Here is a 21,689-nt window from a genome sequence, read left to right on the forward strand (position 1 = left end):
TAAGTGCTCTTGCTATTGCTATTTGGAGGAAGGAGCTAGGTAGCTAGCCTAAAGAAGTTTAGAGAAATTTGGAAAATATACTTAATCTGTATTTTCCCAACACATGTAGAGGTCCAAAGACAGGAGGCTAACTAAATAAAAATGGAAAAGAAGTAGATGTTTTTTAGATCTGGCCATTATCTTTGAGAGACAAACTTTTTGAAGAAACAGAGATGCTTGTAGGGTCTGTTTTTTTCCAGAAATCTGAGGTAGAAATAGGATAGTGGATTTAACTACAAGTTGAATGTCAAGTGTTTCAACTTATAAAAGAGCAATCAGATCTCTCTCTCTATATGTGTGTGTGTTAATAAATTAAATAACAACTAAACCTTTTTCTAACAGAAATGAAATCTAAAAATAAAGTGCTAGACTCTAGACATTTTTCAACATGTTGATGCAAAATTGTTTGCCTCTTAGAGTGAGAGAGCATAATCTTTCATTTGTAAGAACCCCCTTTGGCATTAACTAGTTCTCACATAATTTCACAGGAACAACTATGTATGCAAAGAAGCTAAGTTTTTACAAGAAAACAAAATTTTGTTCACCCACGTCAGACTTATACATGCCTTGTTTTCAAAAAATGGGGAAAACAATAAGTATTGCTAGTTAATGCAGCCAGATGCACCAGACAATGGCTGTATTTACACATTACATTAAACCAGGATTTTGTCGCTCTTTTAGGCAGGGTTCATTGAATGGACTCAGCAAGTGGCTGTTCACCCAGCCAATTTTATTTGGGTTAAGAAGAATTGGATTAATTAGTATTTGAGGGGTGAATACCAAGGAATACCAAGTTTGTAGACCTGATAGTTGAAAAACACCCAGGAGAAAGTAGCATTGCCAATCCTATGTGGATGGTATTGGAGATTGTATTCTATGTATTTGTATGAAATTTGTATCTGAAAGCAGGAATCTCTCCTGAGTAATAATTAGTGAGACAGGTTTATAAAAGAACAGATATTATGCTTATGCACCAAAGACAAATTCCTTGTGTGTCCAGTCTCACTTGGCCAATAAAGAATTCTATTCTATTCCTATTTCCTATTATCTTCCATTTCTATTCCATTCCATTCTATTCTACTGAAAGCCAAACTTAGCATTTACCTGATTACACCCTGCCAGAAGAAAAATCAAAGGGCTTGTGATATGTGCTATTGTGCCGGGGGGGGGGGGCAGAAGGAAGTGACCTCAATTAGTAATCCCTTACACAAGATCTTGCAGAGCAATAACCAGAAAGGGAGTGCAAAATAAACATTTAACATATATCCCACTGCATTTTTGGGTTAAGTGGATTATAACAATTTAAAGAATCTGTGCCATTGGCCTTGGATCACTTCTTAATGTCTTGAGTATCAATCTGCCCTGTCTGTTGATAGACCAGTATTTCAGTTTGGTGGGTCTCTCTTCTTGAGCCCCTAACATATAGTGGTACTTGGTGTCTGGGTTGTTTGTTTGTTTGATCTTGGATGTAACATTCTTCATTTGAGGGAGTTAAATGCTTTCTTGCTCATCTTCACACAGAACAGTTGATTTTGGTTCACCTATCCAAAAATGTTTGTGCTGTAGATACATACTCTGTTTTGATGGACAGCATAACCACTATTTTTGCTTGCTTGATTACACAATCTTAGTTTCAGTCTGCCCAATCTTCTGCCAAACCAGTTTGATATTGCTGTGACAGTCTTAAGAGTTTAAATGGGCACTGCCAGTGGTGCTATTCTACTGGTTCAGCCCAGTTCTGATGTTCCGGTAGCGCCGAAGATCAGCTGAGACAGAACCAGTTCTCTCTGACGAGCTGCTGCTGCCGGACTCTCATACTGACCTTTATTCCTTGCTTTTGAAGCTCAGCTGCTTTGCGCGGCACAGCAGATTGCCATGCATCAGCTGTTGAAGCTACAGGGATTGCAGGAGGTGAGTAGGAAAGCTTCTGCGCGTGCACAAAGTACATGTTTGGCATGCACACGCAAAGTGAGTGCACGTGCGCAAAGCACGCCCACCAAACCACGCCCACCGAACTGGTGGTAAACCTCTTTGAAACCCACCACTGGGCACTGCCCATTAGGTACAGTATCTGCTCACCATCTTGATTCTAATCCCTCCCTCTGTTTGATGTTCTCATCTTCCTATTCTGATTGTCATCACAATACCTGGCCATGCTACTACAGTTAAGTATAAGGAGTTTCCAACTGTAGTCCTTTGTTTGTCACTTTGCAATAGGAATTTTCACTGTTTACACATAAACACATGTTTGTGTTTGTTTACACATAAACATATTTATGTTCATGTTTACACATAAACAGAAAGTCAGTTTCCCTTGGTTTCGTCAGCTCCAGCTAGCCCTGGGTATTTGAAATCTTTTCTGTCTGGATAAAGAGCAACTTCAGATCTTCCTAGGAGTAGAATTTTATGAGGTTTTAACATAGTATTGTGATTTAGGAGATTTCCTTATTTGAGGGGATTTTGCTTCCTGGCTGGCTTCCTGGGAAAATTCACTTTTGTTATCTTTTAACCTGTATAAGACAAAGGGTTTTTAGACATTTTTCTTCAAGTACAAATATAATTCTAAATTGTATATGTCTACAAGTAACTCCTAATTACTCCATCTCGAACCCGATTCTCAACTTTAAATGTTTTAGGTGTAAGAAGAAAAATACCCACTTGCCACCTGAGTTACCTACTTTCAAAGGCATAAGCTACTCCCAATCTACTAACGAAGTTACTGAAAATGCCCTCAGATATGATGCTTTGGGGGCAAGGGAGCAGACTTTGGCTCCAGACGGAGACAGCAACAGCAGGGAAAGAGCTGGAGATCAATCGATTTTATTTATGAATAAGAATTCACTTTTTCCAATCCAGTCCCTCCAGTGCCACTTGGAAGCCTTGAGGGATGCTGCGGATACTGAGGTTTTGTTTTCTACATATTTGTAAATTTTCCTATGCGATGGAATTCCTATGCCATATGATCATGCACTTTAGGCTCTTTAATAATAGTAGGCAAATTTTAGGGCTATGAGTTATCTTGATTCTCTATCAATAAATATAACTCAACGTACGGCCACAATTGGGACCAGAATTTCTGTTGCTAAACCAGAAATTCAATGAGTCAACTTGATGACCTTTCTTGCCATGATCGTCAAGCAAATCCCTGCCATTTTTAAGTGGATCACACAGTCATTAAGTGAATCTGGCTTCCCCTCATGACTTTGCTTGTCGGAAGCTGGCTGGGAAGGTTACAAATGACAATCACGCAGTCCTGGAATGCTTGGCGGCCATGGTAAACACCTGAAATTTGATCACGAGACTATGGGAATGCTGCAATGGTCATAAGTATGAGGAGTAATCATAAGTCACTCTTTTCCATGCCATTGTAATTCCAAATGGTCACTAAACAAATGATGGTAAGTCAAAGGCTGCTTGTATTCACAAATCTTCCCGGATCTGTTTTAAGGACTCTACTGTCCTTGGTTTCAGTGCATATGCTGATGTTATGTCTCCCCTTTAAATGCAGGAGGGCAAACCGAAACAAGCAGTTCCAAAATATCACAAACCAAAAAGCAAACTCTCACAAGAGGACCGATGAAGTATCTTCAGTCCTCAGCAATAAATCCAAACTCTGTCCGGCAAACCTGATGTGGCTATAAATCCCAAAGCCTCAAAGAGTTCTCTTCGAATGTTCACTCCCAAAAATCACTTTGTTTCTGGCAAAGCTCGCCAGCCAAGCCGTTTCCTTTTATCCTCTATGAGGGCGTGTTAATCTCCTTAATTAGTCACTGGCTCGACGCCTCCTCCCTAATTGAGATTGATGCCTCATCCTTCGTCTGTTTCTCACATCTAACCAGGATCTTTCCAAAGACTCCTCCCCACTAGAAAACTCTCGCATGTGTTCCTGGTTAGCTATTCCCGGCTGTTGCTCAGCCAGAGGAGAAGAATCAGAGGAGGTCGAAGGTCCTGACATCTCTATTAAATCAGGTTCGTCTCTCCTAGTTAAATCCATTTCCTCATCCTGACTACAATCCAAATCGCTCAGCAGTGCTGGCTCATAATTCACTGCCATTTCCTCTTCGCTTGAGCTCACATCTGCCAACGGAACAGATTCCAACTCCGGAGTCACAACATGCTGATATATTCACAGGTGAGAAAGTGATACAGTACAGGGAAAATGAAAAGTCTTAATCTGTACTGAATAACACCAGTGAGAGCAAATTGTGATGATTGGGAAACTATGTTTTTTTTTTATATCATCTTCTAGTCATCCAGAGTTTTATAGCCCAGATATGAAAAGCTTAGGCTTTGGGGGCTTTTTACATCTGACTTACACTCATCACTCACTCCCACATAAAAGGGATTTTCAGTGGCTGTGATTGCTACACAGCCACCAGAGACCATTTCTGAACTGACCTACATTGTTTTGTGAGCTCAGGCAACAAATTTAAGGAGATTTTGCAACTTACCTGTGGATCTTTTAAAAAGAAATTGCTTTCAGTTAGGTCCTCTGATTGAAAAATTGGCATCTCACTTAAAAAGCATTTCTCTGCTAGTGATTTATATCAACTTCCAATCTCACTAGACTGTTTTCAGTCACTCTTCCTTCATCCATAGTAGCCCAGCCAAATTTGAAAGAGTTTTGTCTCTCACTCTTCAGCATGCTACAAAGCACCAAGATATATTGTTTTTTATTTTTTTCAAATAATATCCCTGGAGATATATTCTAAACTGAAACTGTACAAGGGAAAGAGAATAATGATTTGTTGAGTTAGGAGTCAGGAGTTGGGATGAAGTGTTCCCTCCAGAGGAAAATGAGACTGCCCATAAACCCAATTTTTAAAAAGAAACTATTGGCTTCACTGCAATTTCAGTTAATCTGCAGCTAAACCGGAACTAAATTGATTCACCTCTTGAATATTGCCAACATCATTGCAACACTGAAGTTTGGAGCTGCTTTTCTGGATTGGGGGATTCTGCACACTGTCACTCATACCCTTGTGATCTTTCATCTGGACTATTGTGAGCTGTGGTGGCGCAGTGGTTAGAAAGCAGTATTGCAGGCTAATTCTGCCAACTGCCAGCAGTTCAATTCTCATCGGCTCAAGGTTGACTCAGAGCCTTCCATCCTTCCGAGGTCAGTAAAATGGGTACCCAGATTGTTGGGGGCAGTATGCTGACTCTGTAAACCACTTAGAGAGCGGATGTAAAGCACCATGAAGCAGTATATAAGTCTAAGTGCTATTGCTATTGCTATTTGGAAGTTTCAATTGGTGCAGAATGTAGCAGCAAGTGTAGTAAATGGCTCCACTTACTCAGTATCTGTAACACCACTACTCTATGAGCATTGGACCCTGGCTGCATTGGTTGCCAGGGTGCTTCCAAATGCAATTCAATGTGTTGGTTTTAAAGTCCTTCATGGTTTAGAACCAGGTTACTTCTCCCCAAATGTTTTTACCTATCCAATCCAGTCAGACCAGATGGGCATGCTTCAGATCATGTCTGACAAAGAATTCCAGTTGTCAGGGCCCAGAAGACATGCCTATTCTGCCACACTGCCCACCTTGTGGGACAGTCCTCCTCCAGAGACCAGGGTAGCTGTGTCGCTGCTGGCCTTTTGTAAAATCTGGTTCTGTGGCCAGGCCTGGCCCCTGACGATGTACGGGAACCAATTTTTTGGTTTTGCTCGTGATGTGGCTTGATGCTGCTCAACCGCTGTATTTTAACTTTTGAAATGCTAAAATTGTTTTTATTTTAACTCTGTTCATCACCTAGAGACACTTATTGAGATGGGTGACCGTATAAATCAGATGGAGGGATGGTTGTATGGATAAATAAATAAAATAGAGAATCAAGTCATGGTTTCTCAAACTTTAATTCTTTATCATACTTTTTTTAAAAGTTATCACCAAAGTAAAAACTAAATATTGCTGGTGCTGCTGTGCTTGTATCTCAGCAGTGTCTTAAAATAGTTAAGAGCAAGTTGTAGTTGCTTTCTGCTGCTAAGGCTACATTTAGACGTTATACAAAGCTGAGCTTTATGGCCCCACTTTGCCAGCATAGCACTTACTCTGCTAGTATAGTAGAGCTTAAACCATGTACTTACTGTGTATTCTCAAACACAAAAATGAAGGGAGAAGAGCATAATTCCATGGAACTACACAACAATACCTTGTACTATGTGCTTCTCTTTCATGGCAACACTGCAAGCTCAGAGCAATTGTATAAATCAATGCAGCCGTGAAATTCTCAGAAGACATACTTGGGATATTTTAGTACTGTTTACTATTATCCAAAGAAAGAAAATGCTGAAGGTTTGCGATGCTTTGGATTTGGTTTGGAAGAAAGAATTCAGAATGTGCAGGGAGCACTGATTGTTATTGTTATCATTTCCTGGCACTTTTATCTATAATTCAAGCAAGTAAACATACCTAATGCTCCTGCCTCCAATTTTTCTCACAACAATCCACAAATGGAACCTTTGTCTGGAATTATAGTTTGTCTTACACCAGTATGTAATGTTACCTATTGGGAGCACTCTGTTTGTTTATATTACTTAGCATGACTGACATTCTTTATATTCTTTATATTTATAGAGACTTTTATCATTAAAACCTAAGAGCTCCTGCTGCGTATGTAGGGACCTGGCCCTAATTAAATATTCAGAATACGAGCTGAATATTGTTGAATTTGCATTTATGGGTATGTTAATTGGACATAGTTGGTTTAAAACCAATCTATGGCCCATATGAACCTCCCTTTTTTTCATTTTTAAAGCCAGTTTCAAAGTCATATTTGTTGGCTGCCTCCCAAGAGCTTTTGCCCACTCCCTTCCAAGAGATATGAAGAGCTATGCTAAGAAGTCATTTTTCCTTCATGTCTAATTCAAGATAAATTGTGGTATTTGCTTCTAATGGTTAGTTTAAAGTGTATTTTACATTAACAGGTTGCATTTGAAATATTTGTTTTTAAAACATTGGCTCTTTTTTATGCTGTAAGCCATCTTGGGAGGATTTGAGTTCTTGTGAAATGACTAGAAAATTGATTAAAGCAATTAAGTAAAACAATTGTTTGTGGAGTAAGAATTGTGGAGTATGTTAGTGAATTATGGAATAGGAATTGTGGTGTAGGTTAGTGAAGAGTTAAACTTTAAGAAGCTCAAATCATAACAATATTCCATAGACAGGGAGATTGACAGTATAATGGACTCAGGAATTGCATGAAATAACAGAAAAGAGGCTGACACACGTTGGGGTGTCATATTGTATGGTTTGAAAAGAATTAAGAATGGCTTGTTTGCTTACATTTGTGCTATGAAACTGTCATGCTGCAGATGTTGCCCCAGAAGTGTGCATTATTTCAAAGAGTTATTGGTATAGATGTCATGAAAAACAGTTTGCGAGGTAGGTGGGGTTGGTAATTCTTCCTGGGGAATCTAAAATATTGCTGTATGCCAGCTGCTGGTGGCAGTAACTACTATACAGTAGAGTGTTCCTTTGTCATAGAATGCCTTGGGCCATTCAATTGCAAAACCTATCGCGTTACACTTTTTTTGGCTACAGTCCTCAACTGGGGCCAGATTTGGGGGAGGAGTGAGGTTAGCATAGGAGATTTTGTGAAAAATACATGGTTTACAAGAGCAAACTTAAGTGGGTTACTACATGGCTTCCATTAACACTGTTCCATCTACAAGGCTATCTCTGGGAGAGGGAGATGTAAAAAAGTCAATATGGCAGCCACAACCCATTATGATGCATATAAAAGGGCGGGTAGGATTTCATGGTCATCTTTTTTTACTACTTTTACAGGTAGTCCTCACTTAGCGACTGCCTCAGTTAGCTACTGGAGTTACAACAGTGATAAAAACTTTGTGACCAATCCACACATTTATCACCTTTGCAGATCTGTAAAGCAAAGGAGAGTTGAAGTAAGATTACAAACACAGCCATGGTTTTACTTACCAACGGCTTTGCTTAACAGCTGAATTGCCAGCCCCAGTTGTGGTTGCTAAACAAGGACTGCCTGAGTGTATTACTTTTTGGGGTACTCCTGCTATTCTGTCCTTTCTCACTTGCAACCAGCTGTCACTCTTGGACAGTTCAGCCCTTTGAATAGGAAAGGGTACGAGGAAGATGTTTATTTATTCGTATCAGAACCATCACAATTAAAACAAGGCGTATAAACCAGTGGTGGGATTCAATTTTTTTTACTACTGGTTCTGTGGGTGTGGCTTGGTAGGTGTGGCAGGGGAAGAATACTGTAAAATCTCCAGTTAGAGGTGGTATTTGCCAGTTCTCTGAACTACTCAAAATTGCTGCTACCGGTTCTCCAGAACTGGTCAGAACCTTCTGAATACCACATCTGATATAAACCACATTGCCTGAGTTCAGTTAGTAGACTGTACCAAAATCATATTTTGGCTCTGTGGGATACACAACTGTCACCAAATGCATATTTACCTCAGCTGCTTTCTTCTCCAAAAGCAACTTATCTAAAAAAAATGTGTTTGGCTAATCCACAGCTTAGATTCATTGATCTGTATGAGCTTGGGCAGTTAGTTAATTCTGTAAATCATGATATGGATTACCATGTTTGAATGGCTTGTATGGACTGAAGTTTCATCCACCTCAGTTGCTTCCTCTGAAACAAACAAGCATCAGGCTGTTCTTTTGCATGGAGAGAAGAGAAACATCTCTTTCCTGCCTGAATGTTGACTGCAGCGCATGAAGTAGGTCTAGACTGCTAGAATATCTTTCACAATGGGCCTTTTTGTCCATTGGCTCAGTTCACATGAAAGTGATTCAGTGGCTTTTTTTTTTTTTTGGCTCCTAACAATACTAAAAATATTTTGGAACCTGAATCCAGGTAAAGTAGTAAAGGGCTGCTCAGATACGCTTACTGGTTGGCATTTTTTTTCCAATGAGTTTTAAATATGAGCCCAAGACTTAACAAGGAAAGAAGGAGTGTGTGCGTGTGTGTGTGTGTGTGTTTATGGGGGATGGGACGAGGTCTTTAATCAATGGCTGAGATTCAGGAAAAGATGCTGATTTGCAGCTCTTCTCTAAGTTGAGTGCTCATTCTAGCTGCTTCAGTTTTAAGCTTTGCCCAGCCTTTGTGAAGCATCTGTGGGAAATTTTGCCTAGGCTGAATTGCATTGACAACTGTGAAGCTTAGCTCTATGGATGAATAAGTGATGTCTGGGAAATCCCACTTATTTTGGCTCCTGTGGAAATGATTCTGGGGTCGGAAAACATGGGAGGGGTAGTGAACAAAGCAAACAGATACAGTGGCAGTATGGAAAAATCATCCTTGTAATTGGATTTTGTGGTGGATAAAATGATCTGCCAGGTTACAGACAGGACAAATCCAGACACAATCCTTTTTATTAAAATACAAAAATCTAGCCCATTATTTATTATAACCAAGGCTTGTCATTATTCAAAGGAGTTTATGGTAGTATTTATCAGAGATGCCTGTTTATTATTATTATTATTATTATTATTATTATTATTATTATTATTTCTACAAGATATAGCTTAGAGGAAATAGTCGTGAGCAAGTGCTATTTCTTCTAAGCTACCCTTTTTATGAATTTGAATTTTATATTAAAAAGCTATATTTTTATCTATTTGAAACTTCATGTCTGCATCTCAATTAGGTCTTTATTGTACATGCTGTATAGTTCATTAGAAAGCCAGTTTGGTATAGTGGTTAAAGCACCATGCTAGGAACTAGAAGATTGTGAGTGCTAGTTCTGCCTTAGGCACAAAGCCACCTTTGGCCAGTCACTCTCCACCAGTCTTAGGAAGGAGGCAATAGGAAATCACTTCTGAAACTATCAGGAAAACTATAGGGACTAATCCAGACAGTTTACAGGAGTCAAGACTGCCTCAAAGACAAAAATAGGCTATTAATTCTTTTTAGTTATTATTCTTAATTAAAAAGATAGAATCTTATATCAAAGCTGTAAAAAAAAATTACTGTTGTCTATGTGTCCTTGAAAAATTAATTGAAAATGGAAATTCTTTACATGAAATCCCAGTGTTTTAGTATTTTGAAACAGCTACCTTTTCTGTTCTTTTTTGATGGAGGGAGAGTACATGTAATTCTTAAAACAATGAACAGGAAAAAAATCGTTTTACTATAGAAAACCATAAAATGGTCACACTGAAGCAAAAGCAGCAATGTTTTTTCTACATTTCTTTTCTTTTACATTCTTGATAAATATCTACTGGCCTTTATTTTAAAAAAATGTCCCTTTCCAAATTCCCTACATAAGGAATACGTAGTAATATTAATGACAGAAAAAGATTCTGCTTTTTTATCTCATCTTTTTTCATCTCCTGTCTAAGATGTCATTGTTCATCTGTCTAGAACAGTGTTTCTCAAAATTAGCATAGCTGGCTGGGAAATTATAGGAGCTGAAATTCACATGTCTTAAATGAAGTTGCCAAGGTTGAGAAACACTGGTTTAGAAGGAAGTGGTATTAAGTCTGCCAAAGCAAATGTAGCAAGTTTTATGACATCTTAAAAATTACTGATTTTATCATGGTGTATATTTGTCATTTCCTACAGGCTAAAAGATTCAAAAACAATATTGCTGATCCTAACAGTGTTGATTTTTATCATGCACTATGACCATGCAGATGGAAATCAATTTTATCTGTCACAAAGAATTCCTGATATATAACTGGAGAATACATGGTTTCTCAAGGCTATAAAACAAGAGAAGAGGGAATCAAACTATTCTCCAAAGCACCTGAAGGCAGAACAAGAAGCAATGGATGGAAACTAATCAAGGAGAGAACCGACCTAGAACTAAGAAGACATTTCCTGACAGTTAGAGCAATTAATCAGTGGAATGACTTGCTTCCAGAAGTTGTGGATGTTCCATCACTGGTAGTTTTTAAGAAGCGATCAGATAGCCTTTTGTCTGAAATGATTTTGGGTTTCCTACTTGAACAGGGGGTTGGACTAGAAGATCTCCAAGGTCCCTTCTATTAAGAGAAAAATGTTACTGAATCTTTCTACTCCAGTATCCATGCCCCATTCCTTACCTGATTTTAGATAATGAGATTTGTTTATAAATCCGTTGTTGAATGTCATACTTTTGCAGACCATTTGGATTTTATTCCTTGGCAATCTAGTCTACATTGTTCTTTCTTTTTTTGCCCATCAAAATCATTGGCAGGGGACTTAATGTGGTTATAACAGTGCGGTCCATTAACTTAAAATCTAATACATATGGAAGAACTGTAAAAAGTTATAGCCAACTGTTATAAAGAATAAAATTTACTATTAACCTGCTACTGCTCCTCATCCTTGAAAGGTACAGTGCTTCTAACAGACAACCTGTATTAAAGCACATGTGGAAACAGTTATGCTCCCTAGTCATCCTCATTCATGAACCAGAAGAACCTCAGCAGCTATATAGGTACTTCTGGTTTAATGACCACAACTGGAACCAGCAGCTTGGTTGTTAAGCAAATAAGATGCTAAGTGAAACATCACAATTTTAAGATCTTATTTCCATTTTCCTTTGCTTTACAAACTTGTGAAAGTTGTAAATGCGAAGACTGGTTGCCAAGTTACTTTTCCACCATCATTGTAACTGCTAAATGAGGCAATAACTATTACCTGTAATGCTGGCATCTAAAGGAAATTAGTAGACTGGGCATTTCACCTTTTTTTACAGACACAGTTAAATAAAATTACTACAGACATTAATTTCTCATTTGAAGCGTTACAGATGGGAGTTCTTCTAACAGATGGCCTTTCGCTGCCTCGCTTTCCCATCGTTTTCAAAGAACATTGTGACAAGAGACAGGTGCCAGCTACTCATTCCCATCTTCCCTGTTGCTTTAGCTGCAGGCATCTTCTATTTGGGATTCTCCCAGCATGCCAGGTGTGGAATGCATCTTGCTATGTCAGTTCCAAACAGCCAAGCCTAATGGGGGGGGGGGGATTTTGTATTGTGTTCTCAGAGGCTGATCCAGAAGTCTTCCTCCTCTCCCGCACACCCCACCCCACCCTCCAGGGTGATAATTGCCATCTGCAAGGGAAGCAGTGCTAATGGCAAGGGAATCCAGGCTGTCTGTGTATTCCTTGTGAATTGGGGAAGCTGAAAGGAAATTGGCTTAATTTTACAAGCCTGCTCCCTCCATCCCAGAAGGCTTGCCATCATTCTGAAGTGTTGCCATAGATACAGCTAAGAGAGAACTCTGCGTGAAATCAAAAGGGGAACTATAGAATGATTAAGATATGTGAACCTTTGAGTTGCCTTGCTAGTTTGAAAGAGCAGTCATTACTCCCGGGATGTATATTTATGTTATTTTCACTTCTACGAAATAAGATGTAAAGAACAGTTGTTGACAGCTGGACCTGGGTGTCCCAGAACCAAAATAGACTTGAGAATAAACAAAAGCATAGAATTAGAATCCTTTCCAATATAGAAAACCATGCTGTGATAACCCGGGGCATGGAACAAAGGCAACACAGTTAAATAAGCAAGAAGAGTCCCTTTAATTATCTCCAACTTTGCCCCCAATGTCCAGGTTATCTTCAGCTGGAGAAAAACTCTCAGGAACAGCCTTTAACTGGAGAAAATTCAGTCCGAAGACGAAGTACATACAAACTGTCACTAAACATTCAAACAAACCATGCTGCAGTAATTAACTTGACAGGGCAGGAGAAGGAATTGCAGCCTTGAAAGCTCAGCCAAACACACAGGGTTGGGAAGACGCCAGGAACCCAGATTAGCCTCCATGATACCGGATAATTCACAGTTTGCTTCTAACAACTTTGCTGTGCATAGCTTCCCTTTTTAAACACTTGTGTTCCCAGCTGCAGCTATGAAGGGAATCAGGGCCCTTTCCTCCCCTGTAAGCCATGCAGCTCATGTTGCTCCCGTCTCCGTTCCTCCCTGCATGCCCTAGGATGAAGAGGGGATGGCCCTGAGTCTTCCTCTGAATTCCCTCTGCCTTTCTCTACCTCTCCCCTGCTCTGCCTAGCTGGACTTTGCCCTTCCCCAGTTTCTTCCACAGTCAAAGGAACCACATTCCCACTCCCTGTCAACTGCTCGGTCTCCCCCTTGGAATCAGATTCCTAAAGGGGCATGACACATGCATATGTTGGCTTTGGAACTACCCCACCCCACCCCGCCTTCAGAAGATGTTGAAGAATACTGATATTAAAATTATTTTAAAATCCTTTGGGTGCATAGAATTAAGAATTACTATAAAACAGCTATTTTACATTCCTTTTTTTTTCCTTTGGGGGTGCATAGCAGAATATCTGGGAATCTTCTTTTCTTGCATTTAATCATTTCAATAATAGATTATTAAAAACACTCACTGGCCCAAAAGCCACCCAAATAGAACATGGTTGCATGAGGAATGTGTGTTTTCATAGTCTTAAAATCACCAAGTCTGTTAATCTTAGATATTTAGAATTACACTTCTACTAAGATAATATTTAGTAACATGCAAACATTAATAAATTAGACAGACAGACAGACATAGAATAGATATATGCGTCCATTAGAAGCATTGCTCTCTTAAATCTTTACCAAAACTAACAGCAGATTATTTAAAACTATGTATTTTTAAATATTAAAGAATACTTTAAAGATAATATTTTTTACAAACCATTTAAGCTGTTAGAAACCTTGATAAGTAAGTTCCACCCTAACTTCCTTTGAATCATAATTTAGTGTTAGGAATTTGGAGGTGGCTTAACTACAATTCCCAGAAGTCCCAACATTAGCTATACTGGTTAGAGCTCTTGGGAGTTGAATTCAACAACATCTGAAAATCCCAGCTTGTCTGTTCCTGCATTTAATGGAGTGTGGACTGTTTTACTAGCAGACTGAATGTTCCATTTCAAAGATTGTTGTTTTCTTACCAGGATCAATCAGATCAGGGCATAATTCAATTCCTTAAAACTCAAATGTTGTATAACGGTGCAGATCAGGCGCTTCTGAGATTATTGCTTTGTACATCTGTAATCATGTTCATCCTTCATTCACATTTTTTAAGAGTCTGGTTTTTTTCAGACCTTGAAATTTTCTTGCACAAGAACTCTGAATAGTTAAGAAAGTCTTCATGGAAAAGCAAGCGCCATTGGATTCCATGAGAGAGCAACAGCGCCACATCCTGGACAACTGCAGCCTTTTTTTCTTAAATTGTCTTTGTGTTTCCTGACGCATCTCTACTTTACCTTAGCTTAGAAGAAGGGACAGTGAAAAAGATACATAATCGTAATTTAAGATTCTCAAGAATCCAAATTCTTTACAGGGCTCCAGATTGTTCTTCACAAATCGTTAAGCATTATATTTCCATACTAGCAAATGAAATATAACTTTAAGGCACTTTAATTTATTTAAAAGTACTGATATTAGTGGAAAGAATTAAACTGACAACCATTCACTAAGGGAACTATTTTTATTATCTCTATTCCATGAAAAATTCAGAAAGCTAAAAAGTGCAACTATCAAATATATCTATTTATTTCCAAATAGAGGCACAGTACAGGTAGTCCTCAACTTACAACCACAATTGAGCCCAAAATTTCATTTGTTAAGTGAGTTTTGTTCCATTTTAGGACCTTTCTTGCCTCAGTTGTTAAGTGAATCACTGCAGTTGATAAGTTAGTTACCCATTAATTAAGTGAATCTGTCTCCCCCATTGACTTTGCTTGTGAAAAGGTCGCAAAAGGGCATTACATGACTTTGGGACACAGGAATGGTTATAAGTATGAACCAGTTGTCATGCGTGTCAACTTTGATCACATGATCATGGGGTTGCTACCAAGGTTGTAACTGTTAAAAATGGTCATAAGTCACTTTTTCCAGTACCATTGAACAGTCATCAAATGAACTGTTGTAAGTCGACTCACATTCTAATTCTAAAATGCTATATATCTCTGTTTCTTACAGCTCCTGCTATAGTTGTGCCACCAAAAAGGATTCACAATGTAACTGGAGCCCAGGTCTATTTGTCCTGTGAGGTGAAAGCTGTTCCAACACCAATCATCACTTGGAAGAAAGTAAGTTAGGGGTCCTTCTAGATGCCAGTTGGCTGAATCGGGAACCTACATCAATGCCAGGAAAACTTCTGACTCAAAAGCAATATCTTACTTGTGAGAGTAGGTTGTGAGATATATTCAGTTGATCCTGGATCTTCTAGAACCCCCAAAAGATCTATTTATTACAGAATATAGAGCAGGGCTGTCAAACTCGCAGTCCATGCGCTGGCCATGGCCACGCCCAGTTTATCAAAGGGGGGGAAAGTTCTGATAAGTCATGTGATGCTGCCATGACGATGCAAGTTCTGACACCCCTGATATAGAGGTATTCATAGACTGGATCTTAAAAGCTCCATTAAAATCCTGCAGGAGTGTAGAGCAGCTCCTTAATTGGATGTATTATTATTAACAGCTTTTCTTTACCCTTAATTAGCTGGAGCTGACAAAAGCATTGAGGTCCTGAAGATAAAATATATTTTAAATTCAGCGAGCTCTGTTTATTCTTGAATATATACTGTTAGATTATCATGATAGAGGTAGATTATCAGCCTTTTCGTTAGATCAACAGTCAGTACCATTTTGTAGGTGGCTGAAGAATTGTAGTGAATGAGGTAATGATACAAGATGCGTATGGCAAGTCTTCTCTATTATTTTTAAAATAAATCTTTGCACTGTGGCATTTTTAGGATTTGTACAAATGCCTTGTGTTTCCTTTATCATGATGCTCTTGATTTTTGGCAGCAGGTACCAGAAGAAGCTCTGAGGGTGCCAAAAATGGTCCAGGGGGCTCCAAATGTTCATCATAGATTAAACGGTTAAACCTATGAATATCCCAGAAAGGGAAGTCTTGAGGAATGGTAGGCTAGGAAACGGAGTATGGCAGTTATAGCAAACAAAGTATCTTAGGGTATTGGAATGTAAGGTTATGATGAGGCATAATACTAAACAAAGCAAGAAAATAACTAAGCTGAGAGAGAACCAAAGACTTTTCATTTCAACTCTGAGCTGCAAAATATTCTCCATTAAACAAAGCCTCAAGTTTTCTTTAAATAAAAATTGTTCTACACAAATGGTTAAATAAAACATGTAAATAAGTTTAAGCCAATGAATCTCTTTCAAATAGGCCGTCTTGGTTAAATCCCATAGGTCACGGAGTCCCCCAAGGGAGTTAGGCTCTTAGAAGAATTGCCCGGAGACAGAGTTAACATGGCTGTTCAGGTTCGAGGTGGTCCCTCTAAGCATGAGAGCACAGGCTGGGTTTTGGTAAGTATGTCAGAAGGGCAATTTGTAGTGGGACAGCTACTGGGACACGGAACGATTTTTATGTGTAGGATCTCATTTCTTTGGCAAATGATCCCTCAGGATTGTATGTCATCAGTGAGTGTAATTAAACCCAGTGATTTGTGGTGTAAAAGCCAAATTTATTTATTTGTCAAATTTATTCACCTACCTCACCGTGGGGCTAGTCTACATTACAACAATAATGAAGAAGAAACGAAAAGAAGTGTAAATATAAAAGTAGCAAAGTAAAGGAACAATAGAATAAACCCTGAAAAAGAAAGAAGGATAGAGTGATATGAGAATAAAAAACGGGTGGGTGGGTAAGCAGGGAATGAAGGGGAAGTTGGGGCTTGCTATCAATCTGTAGTATCCCCTCCAATGTGTTGGTAGTTTCTTTATTTCATTTTCTTCGTTTCTTTTCTTTCCTTCGATGGAAGCATCATCCCATTTATTCCTATCATCATGATCCTACCCTTTTCAACAGACTGTCAGGAGATAGATAGGTTGCTCTTGCCAGAAACTGATTTGATTGCAAATAGACAGGCTTTGAAATTCAGCCAAAGGCTGGAGGAAACACAGAAAAGTAGAGAGAGCGGGGGAAGGACAGACAGACAGCCCTCTGAGAGCCATAGTGGGTGTAGCTTGCAAATGAGCAGTGCTAAATTTTCCAGCCTTTGTAAGATTGGGAATTATAGTGAATGAAGCCTCCTTAGAAGTGTAAAACAATAGAATTGGGAATAATCGATTCAGTTGCAAAGTTTCAGGAATATTAAGGCATAAAATTAATGCTTAGACCTGGGCGTAATCTAAAAGACCCATTTAGCCTTTTGAAGTTCCTTCTTAACTCTCACCAAATTATAAAAAAATGGGCTAAAAGTATTAACTCCACCAAATGCAGGGGTGCTTTGTTGGATCTAGAAATATTCCGGGCCTGCTAAAAGAATACTAGAGATAAGTATGGAAACTACAGGTTCTGCATCTATGGGTGGAACAGGATCTGCACCATTATTTTGGCTTAAATATATCATTTGTCTGCAGGAAGATCAAGGGGTCATTAGGCTTTGTAGCCAGCATGCAATTCTCTTTCAAGTACCGTGTTTCTCATATAATAAGGCCGGGTCTTTTTTTTTTTTTTTTGAACCCCGAAAAAACAGCTAGGTCTTCTTTTAGGGGGTGACTTAATTCCCCCCCTCCTTGCATCCTTGGGTGGGCGGGCGGCGATGGCTTGGATGTTGACCTCGGCATTGGTGGGGCACTTTGTATCAGGAGACCTTCCGCCACCGTTGCTTTCCCTTCTCCCCATGCTGCCACGGCGTTTGGAGCAATGCGGCACAGCTGACAGGCGGGCCCTCCTGCCCAGTGGTGGAGCTCTGGCCAAGGCAGCAAATGCCTTCCCGCTGGGCCCTCTGCTCATCCCACCAGGGCCGCACCAGAGCCGGGCGGGCTGGGCAGAGCCAGGAAAGTGAGCGGCGGGTGCGTGCCTGCCTGCCAAGTGAAAGAGACGGGCTGACCTGAGCTTGGTTTCCCAAGTCCCTTCAGCCCGACCCCGAAGGGACCACCGGGAGAAACTGCCCAAGGCAGTGCTGCTTCCCTGACTGGCGGGACCAGTGGAGAGAGCCCAAAGCCATCCGTCCTTTCCACCCCTCGCCCAGCCCATCTCCACGCATCTCCAAACGTGCTGGCAGCTCCAAACGCTGCAGCGGCACGGGCATCGGGCTCACTTGGCGGGGCTCAGCTGGGAGGAGGACGTGGCGTGGGCTGTCGCCTCACCTCCCTGTCCACGGGCGGGTGGGCATTATCACTGCCTTGAGCAGACTCTCCCGGTGGCCCCTTCGTGGTCAGGCTGGAAGGACTTGGGAAGCCAAGCTCGGGCCAGGCTGGCTCTTTCACTTGGCAGGCGGGCGCACACCCGCAGCTCTCTTTCCCGGCTCTGCCCAGCCCGCCCGGCTCTGGCGCAGCCCTGGTGGGATGAGCGGAGGGCCCAGCACGGAAGCACTCACTGCATTGGCCAGAGCTCCGCCGCCAGGCAGGAGGGGCCGCCTGTCAGCCGCTCTGGGCGTCCCAGGTGAAGCTCTTCGTGCTCTGCCCGGCGCCAGGAAGGGATGGCGGCTGGGCGCTTCTCCTGGGGTGGGCTGATCCTGCACTATGGCCCCAAGAGATTCACCTCCCCACGTGGGGTTGGGTTGCCCTCTCGGGTAGGCTTTGTCATACCGGTAGTAGGGTGTCGTTTTTAAAAGAATGGCCTTTGTCTTTGAACAATGCCAGGGAAGGCGGTGACAGGAGCGCCTGAAGCCAAGTGTCCCCGCCGGGCTCCGGTTGCAGGGAGGAGCCCTGGGTGGCCACGCATGGCTGCGCCAAATGCCGCATGGCTGCACCAAACACCGCAGCGTTGCTCCAAATGCCACGGCAGCACAGGGAGAAGGGAAAGCAACGGTGACGGAAGGTCTCCCAATACGAAGTGCCCCACCAACGCCGAGGTCAACACAGGTGGCACCATATCCGGGTGTGCAACAAAAGTACTTCCTAACGGCAAGCCCCCATGCCATTCCCCATGCCATTCCCCGCCATTTCACATGTTTTAATATAGGCCTTAATTGCGGGGAGGGGCTTAATTTCATTTCATGCGTATAAAACATGCTGGGACTTCCTATTGGGGGAGGCCGTATTGTTGGAGAAACACGGTACCTCTTAACTGACAAGAAAGATCATCCATCCTTACACTCTTTCGCTGATGGAGAACTCCCTCTTGGGATCTGCACAAAGTAATATGCTGAACTCATTGTTTTCTACTTGGAAATCTGAACTTGAGCTACCCAGAAGACTTAATTATATTAGGTATGAAGTCGAATTTCCTTCTGTATTTTCTTCTTCAACCAAGTATTAATTGAATTCCAGTGCCAAGCACATGTTCCTACTGATATGCTATATTTCAAACTGCATTCTTTTTCTCCTATTTTTTCCCGTAGAAATTACAGGTGGTAAAGTTAATAATATATTTTAAAAAAACACACAAAAGAATGGTGAAATATCATGATACAAAATGTCAATACATAATATGGTCAAATTTAGCATTTTATTGATAAAAATTTCTTGAAGATTTAGTATATAGACTAACAGAAGAAATGCAAAAACAGCTAGGAAGATGGTCCTAGCAAACCACTCCGTTTTGCCAAGAGCTCCACCATTGATCTTAACTCAGGGAGCCTTTACTTTTGATGATTGCAGCTGATTTTATTGGATTTTATATATGCAATGTTGACTACTAATTCTATAGCACCTGTATACCTTGAAATAATAAAGAATAGATAGTTTATGGAGATGCTCAGTCATTCAGAACAAGGTTGTCCCAAAGGTGCTTTTTCAAGAGGCAACAGGACTTTCTGGTTTTTCTTTGAAGATGTTTCACTTCTCATCCAAGATGAGCTGAAGAAACTTCTTGGAGGAGAAGCGAAACGTCTTCAAAGAAAAACCAGAAAGTCCAGTTGCCTTTTGAAAAAGCACCTTTGGGACAGTAGACGAAATTGTTTTTCCCAAACTGATTGCCAGGAAATTATCAAGTCTGTTCTGATCAAAACCATATTTATACCTGGCATACAAGGAGAGACTTACCATTTCACAAGAATTATTATTCTTAAATCGCAAAGGAACTGCTGTACCCAAACGTTCACTAAATGGTGCTATTGGGAAGAGGTTTTTCAGTCCCTGATTCTATTGAAAACAATGTAAAAAGGGATTACAGGTATGCAAACACAATTACAGTGCAATTATAGGAGCCAAAAAAATAATAGCCCCAGAGAGAAAATGTTTGGTGTGCTTGTTATTTCCCCATAGATTAATCCTCTGACAAAAGATGATGAAGGTGTTTATCAGTGTCATGCCACAAACATGGTGGGAGAAATGCAGGCAGAGGGGACTATTAAAGTCCTGCACCAAAGTAAAAATAAGAAGGATCACTTCCCAGCATCAGAAGACGTGAAGTAGCAAGGTAACTTTAATCTTAGTCTTCCATGTTAATAATGCCTTTTTAAATGACTATAAATGCCTGCCCTTTTTTTCATAGACAAGGATGGCATAATAAAATGAACAAAAGGGGGCTTTAGAGGCTTACAAGTCGGTTTCAACCTAAAGGCAAATAGATCTTGATTTCCATGGAACATTTATAAGCACACGGTTGCAATTTGCACACCATTGTTCCCCAGAACTCACCTTACAGGAGTTATTCTCTGAAAGGCTTTTATACTACATTGAGTATGTTGAATTTCTGATTTTTCTAAAAAAGAAAGTTAAAGTTGGTATCGTTGCCTAGTGCTGTCAAGCAGAATCTATGTACATTTTACTACAGGCATTGTAAGAATTATGAAAATGTTGGAAATTGCCGCTATGTGGCCATCCCTTCAATTCTAATCTCTGAAAGTATGGAAATATCTCAAACAAGATCTTTTTTCAGTGGTAATTTATCTTGGGGTAATTGGTGGTTGTTATCCTCAACTTCATAGTATGCATGATGAGTTTCAATGGAGAAATACCTGTAAAGGCAGATAAATTGACTAACTTTCTCAAAAAGGGATGGAGAGAAAACTATGACAGACTTATTGGAGCAATTAAATGCTTGATGCCTAGATAGTGGTGAGAACAGGACATTGGTAGCATTCATGGTTCTCCTATTAAGCTATGGGGAAGACAGGAGCATCCCCTTTATTATTGTAGTATAACTCTTTGTGCCTTTAATCTATTAACTGCACAGAAACATGCTAAGAGTTTATGAGTAAATTGCAACTTTTTCTCATTGTATTTGTAGTTCCTTATATGGAGACACTATACCAGGGTTGTCCAGCCTTGGCAACTTTAAAACTTATGGACTTCAACTCCCAGAATTCCCTAGTCAGCATGGCTGGCTAGGTAATTTTGGGAGTTGAAGTCCACAGTTGCCAAAGTTAGATACCCCTGCTCAACAGTATTAGTGATACTATACTACATTTTTCCAAAAACTAGTCCATGTGTTTGAGAAGTCAGCAGCTGATGCACATTTTCAGGCATACGACTGCTAGAGTATAGTTCTGCAAACAGTCCACGTTCATTTACATTGTGCAAATAGCTTTGGCTATAAAAGCTGCTACACAAAGCAAGATCAGTGCTTGCCAACCAAAGTTGAAATCTAACACTTTTTCCTCTTCACCTTAAAAGGAAAAGAGAACCAGAACAGATGGGAATATGGTGGAACAGGAAAAAGTGCATTTTAGGGTCTGATAAGAATAGGAGCTAAAAGGTAGGGATGAAAAGAGAAAGAGTAAGTGCTTTGGACACAGAAAGAAAATTGGTGGATTACAATAAGGAATGTGTGTAAAAAAACAATTAAGAATGAG

General features: G+C 40.2%; 1 protein-coding gene across 1 annotated transcript in view; it reads left to right on the forward strand.

Moving 5' to 3' along the window:
- Positions 1-21,689, forward strand: part of IGFBPL1 (insulin like growth factor binding protein like 1) — a 45,019-nt gene that overhangs the window by 22,991 nt on the left and 339 nt on the right. The window contains exons 2-4 of the mRNA XM_026712692.2: positions 14,957-15,066; positions 16,192-16,308; positions 20,158-20,311. Coding sequence (XP_026568477.2) covers positions 14,957-15,066; positions 16,192-16,308; positions 20,158-20,307 — 377 coding nt within the window. The 3' untranslated portion in view covers positions 20,308-20,311. The remainder of the gene's footprint in view (positions 1-14,956; positions 15,067-16,191; positions 16,309-20,157; positions 20,312-21,689) is intronic.

Source organism: Pseudonaja textilis, chromosome 2 (assembly GCF_049901715.1).
Source record: "Pseudonaja textilis isolate UNSWEBS1 chromosome 2, rPseTex1.2, whole genome shotgun sequence".
In the NCBI taxonomy this organism is placed as follows: domain Eukaryota; kingdom Metazoa; phylum Chordata; class Lepidosauria; order Squamata; family Elapidae; genus Pseudonaja; species Pseudonaja textilis.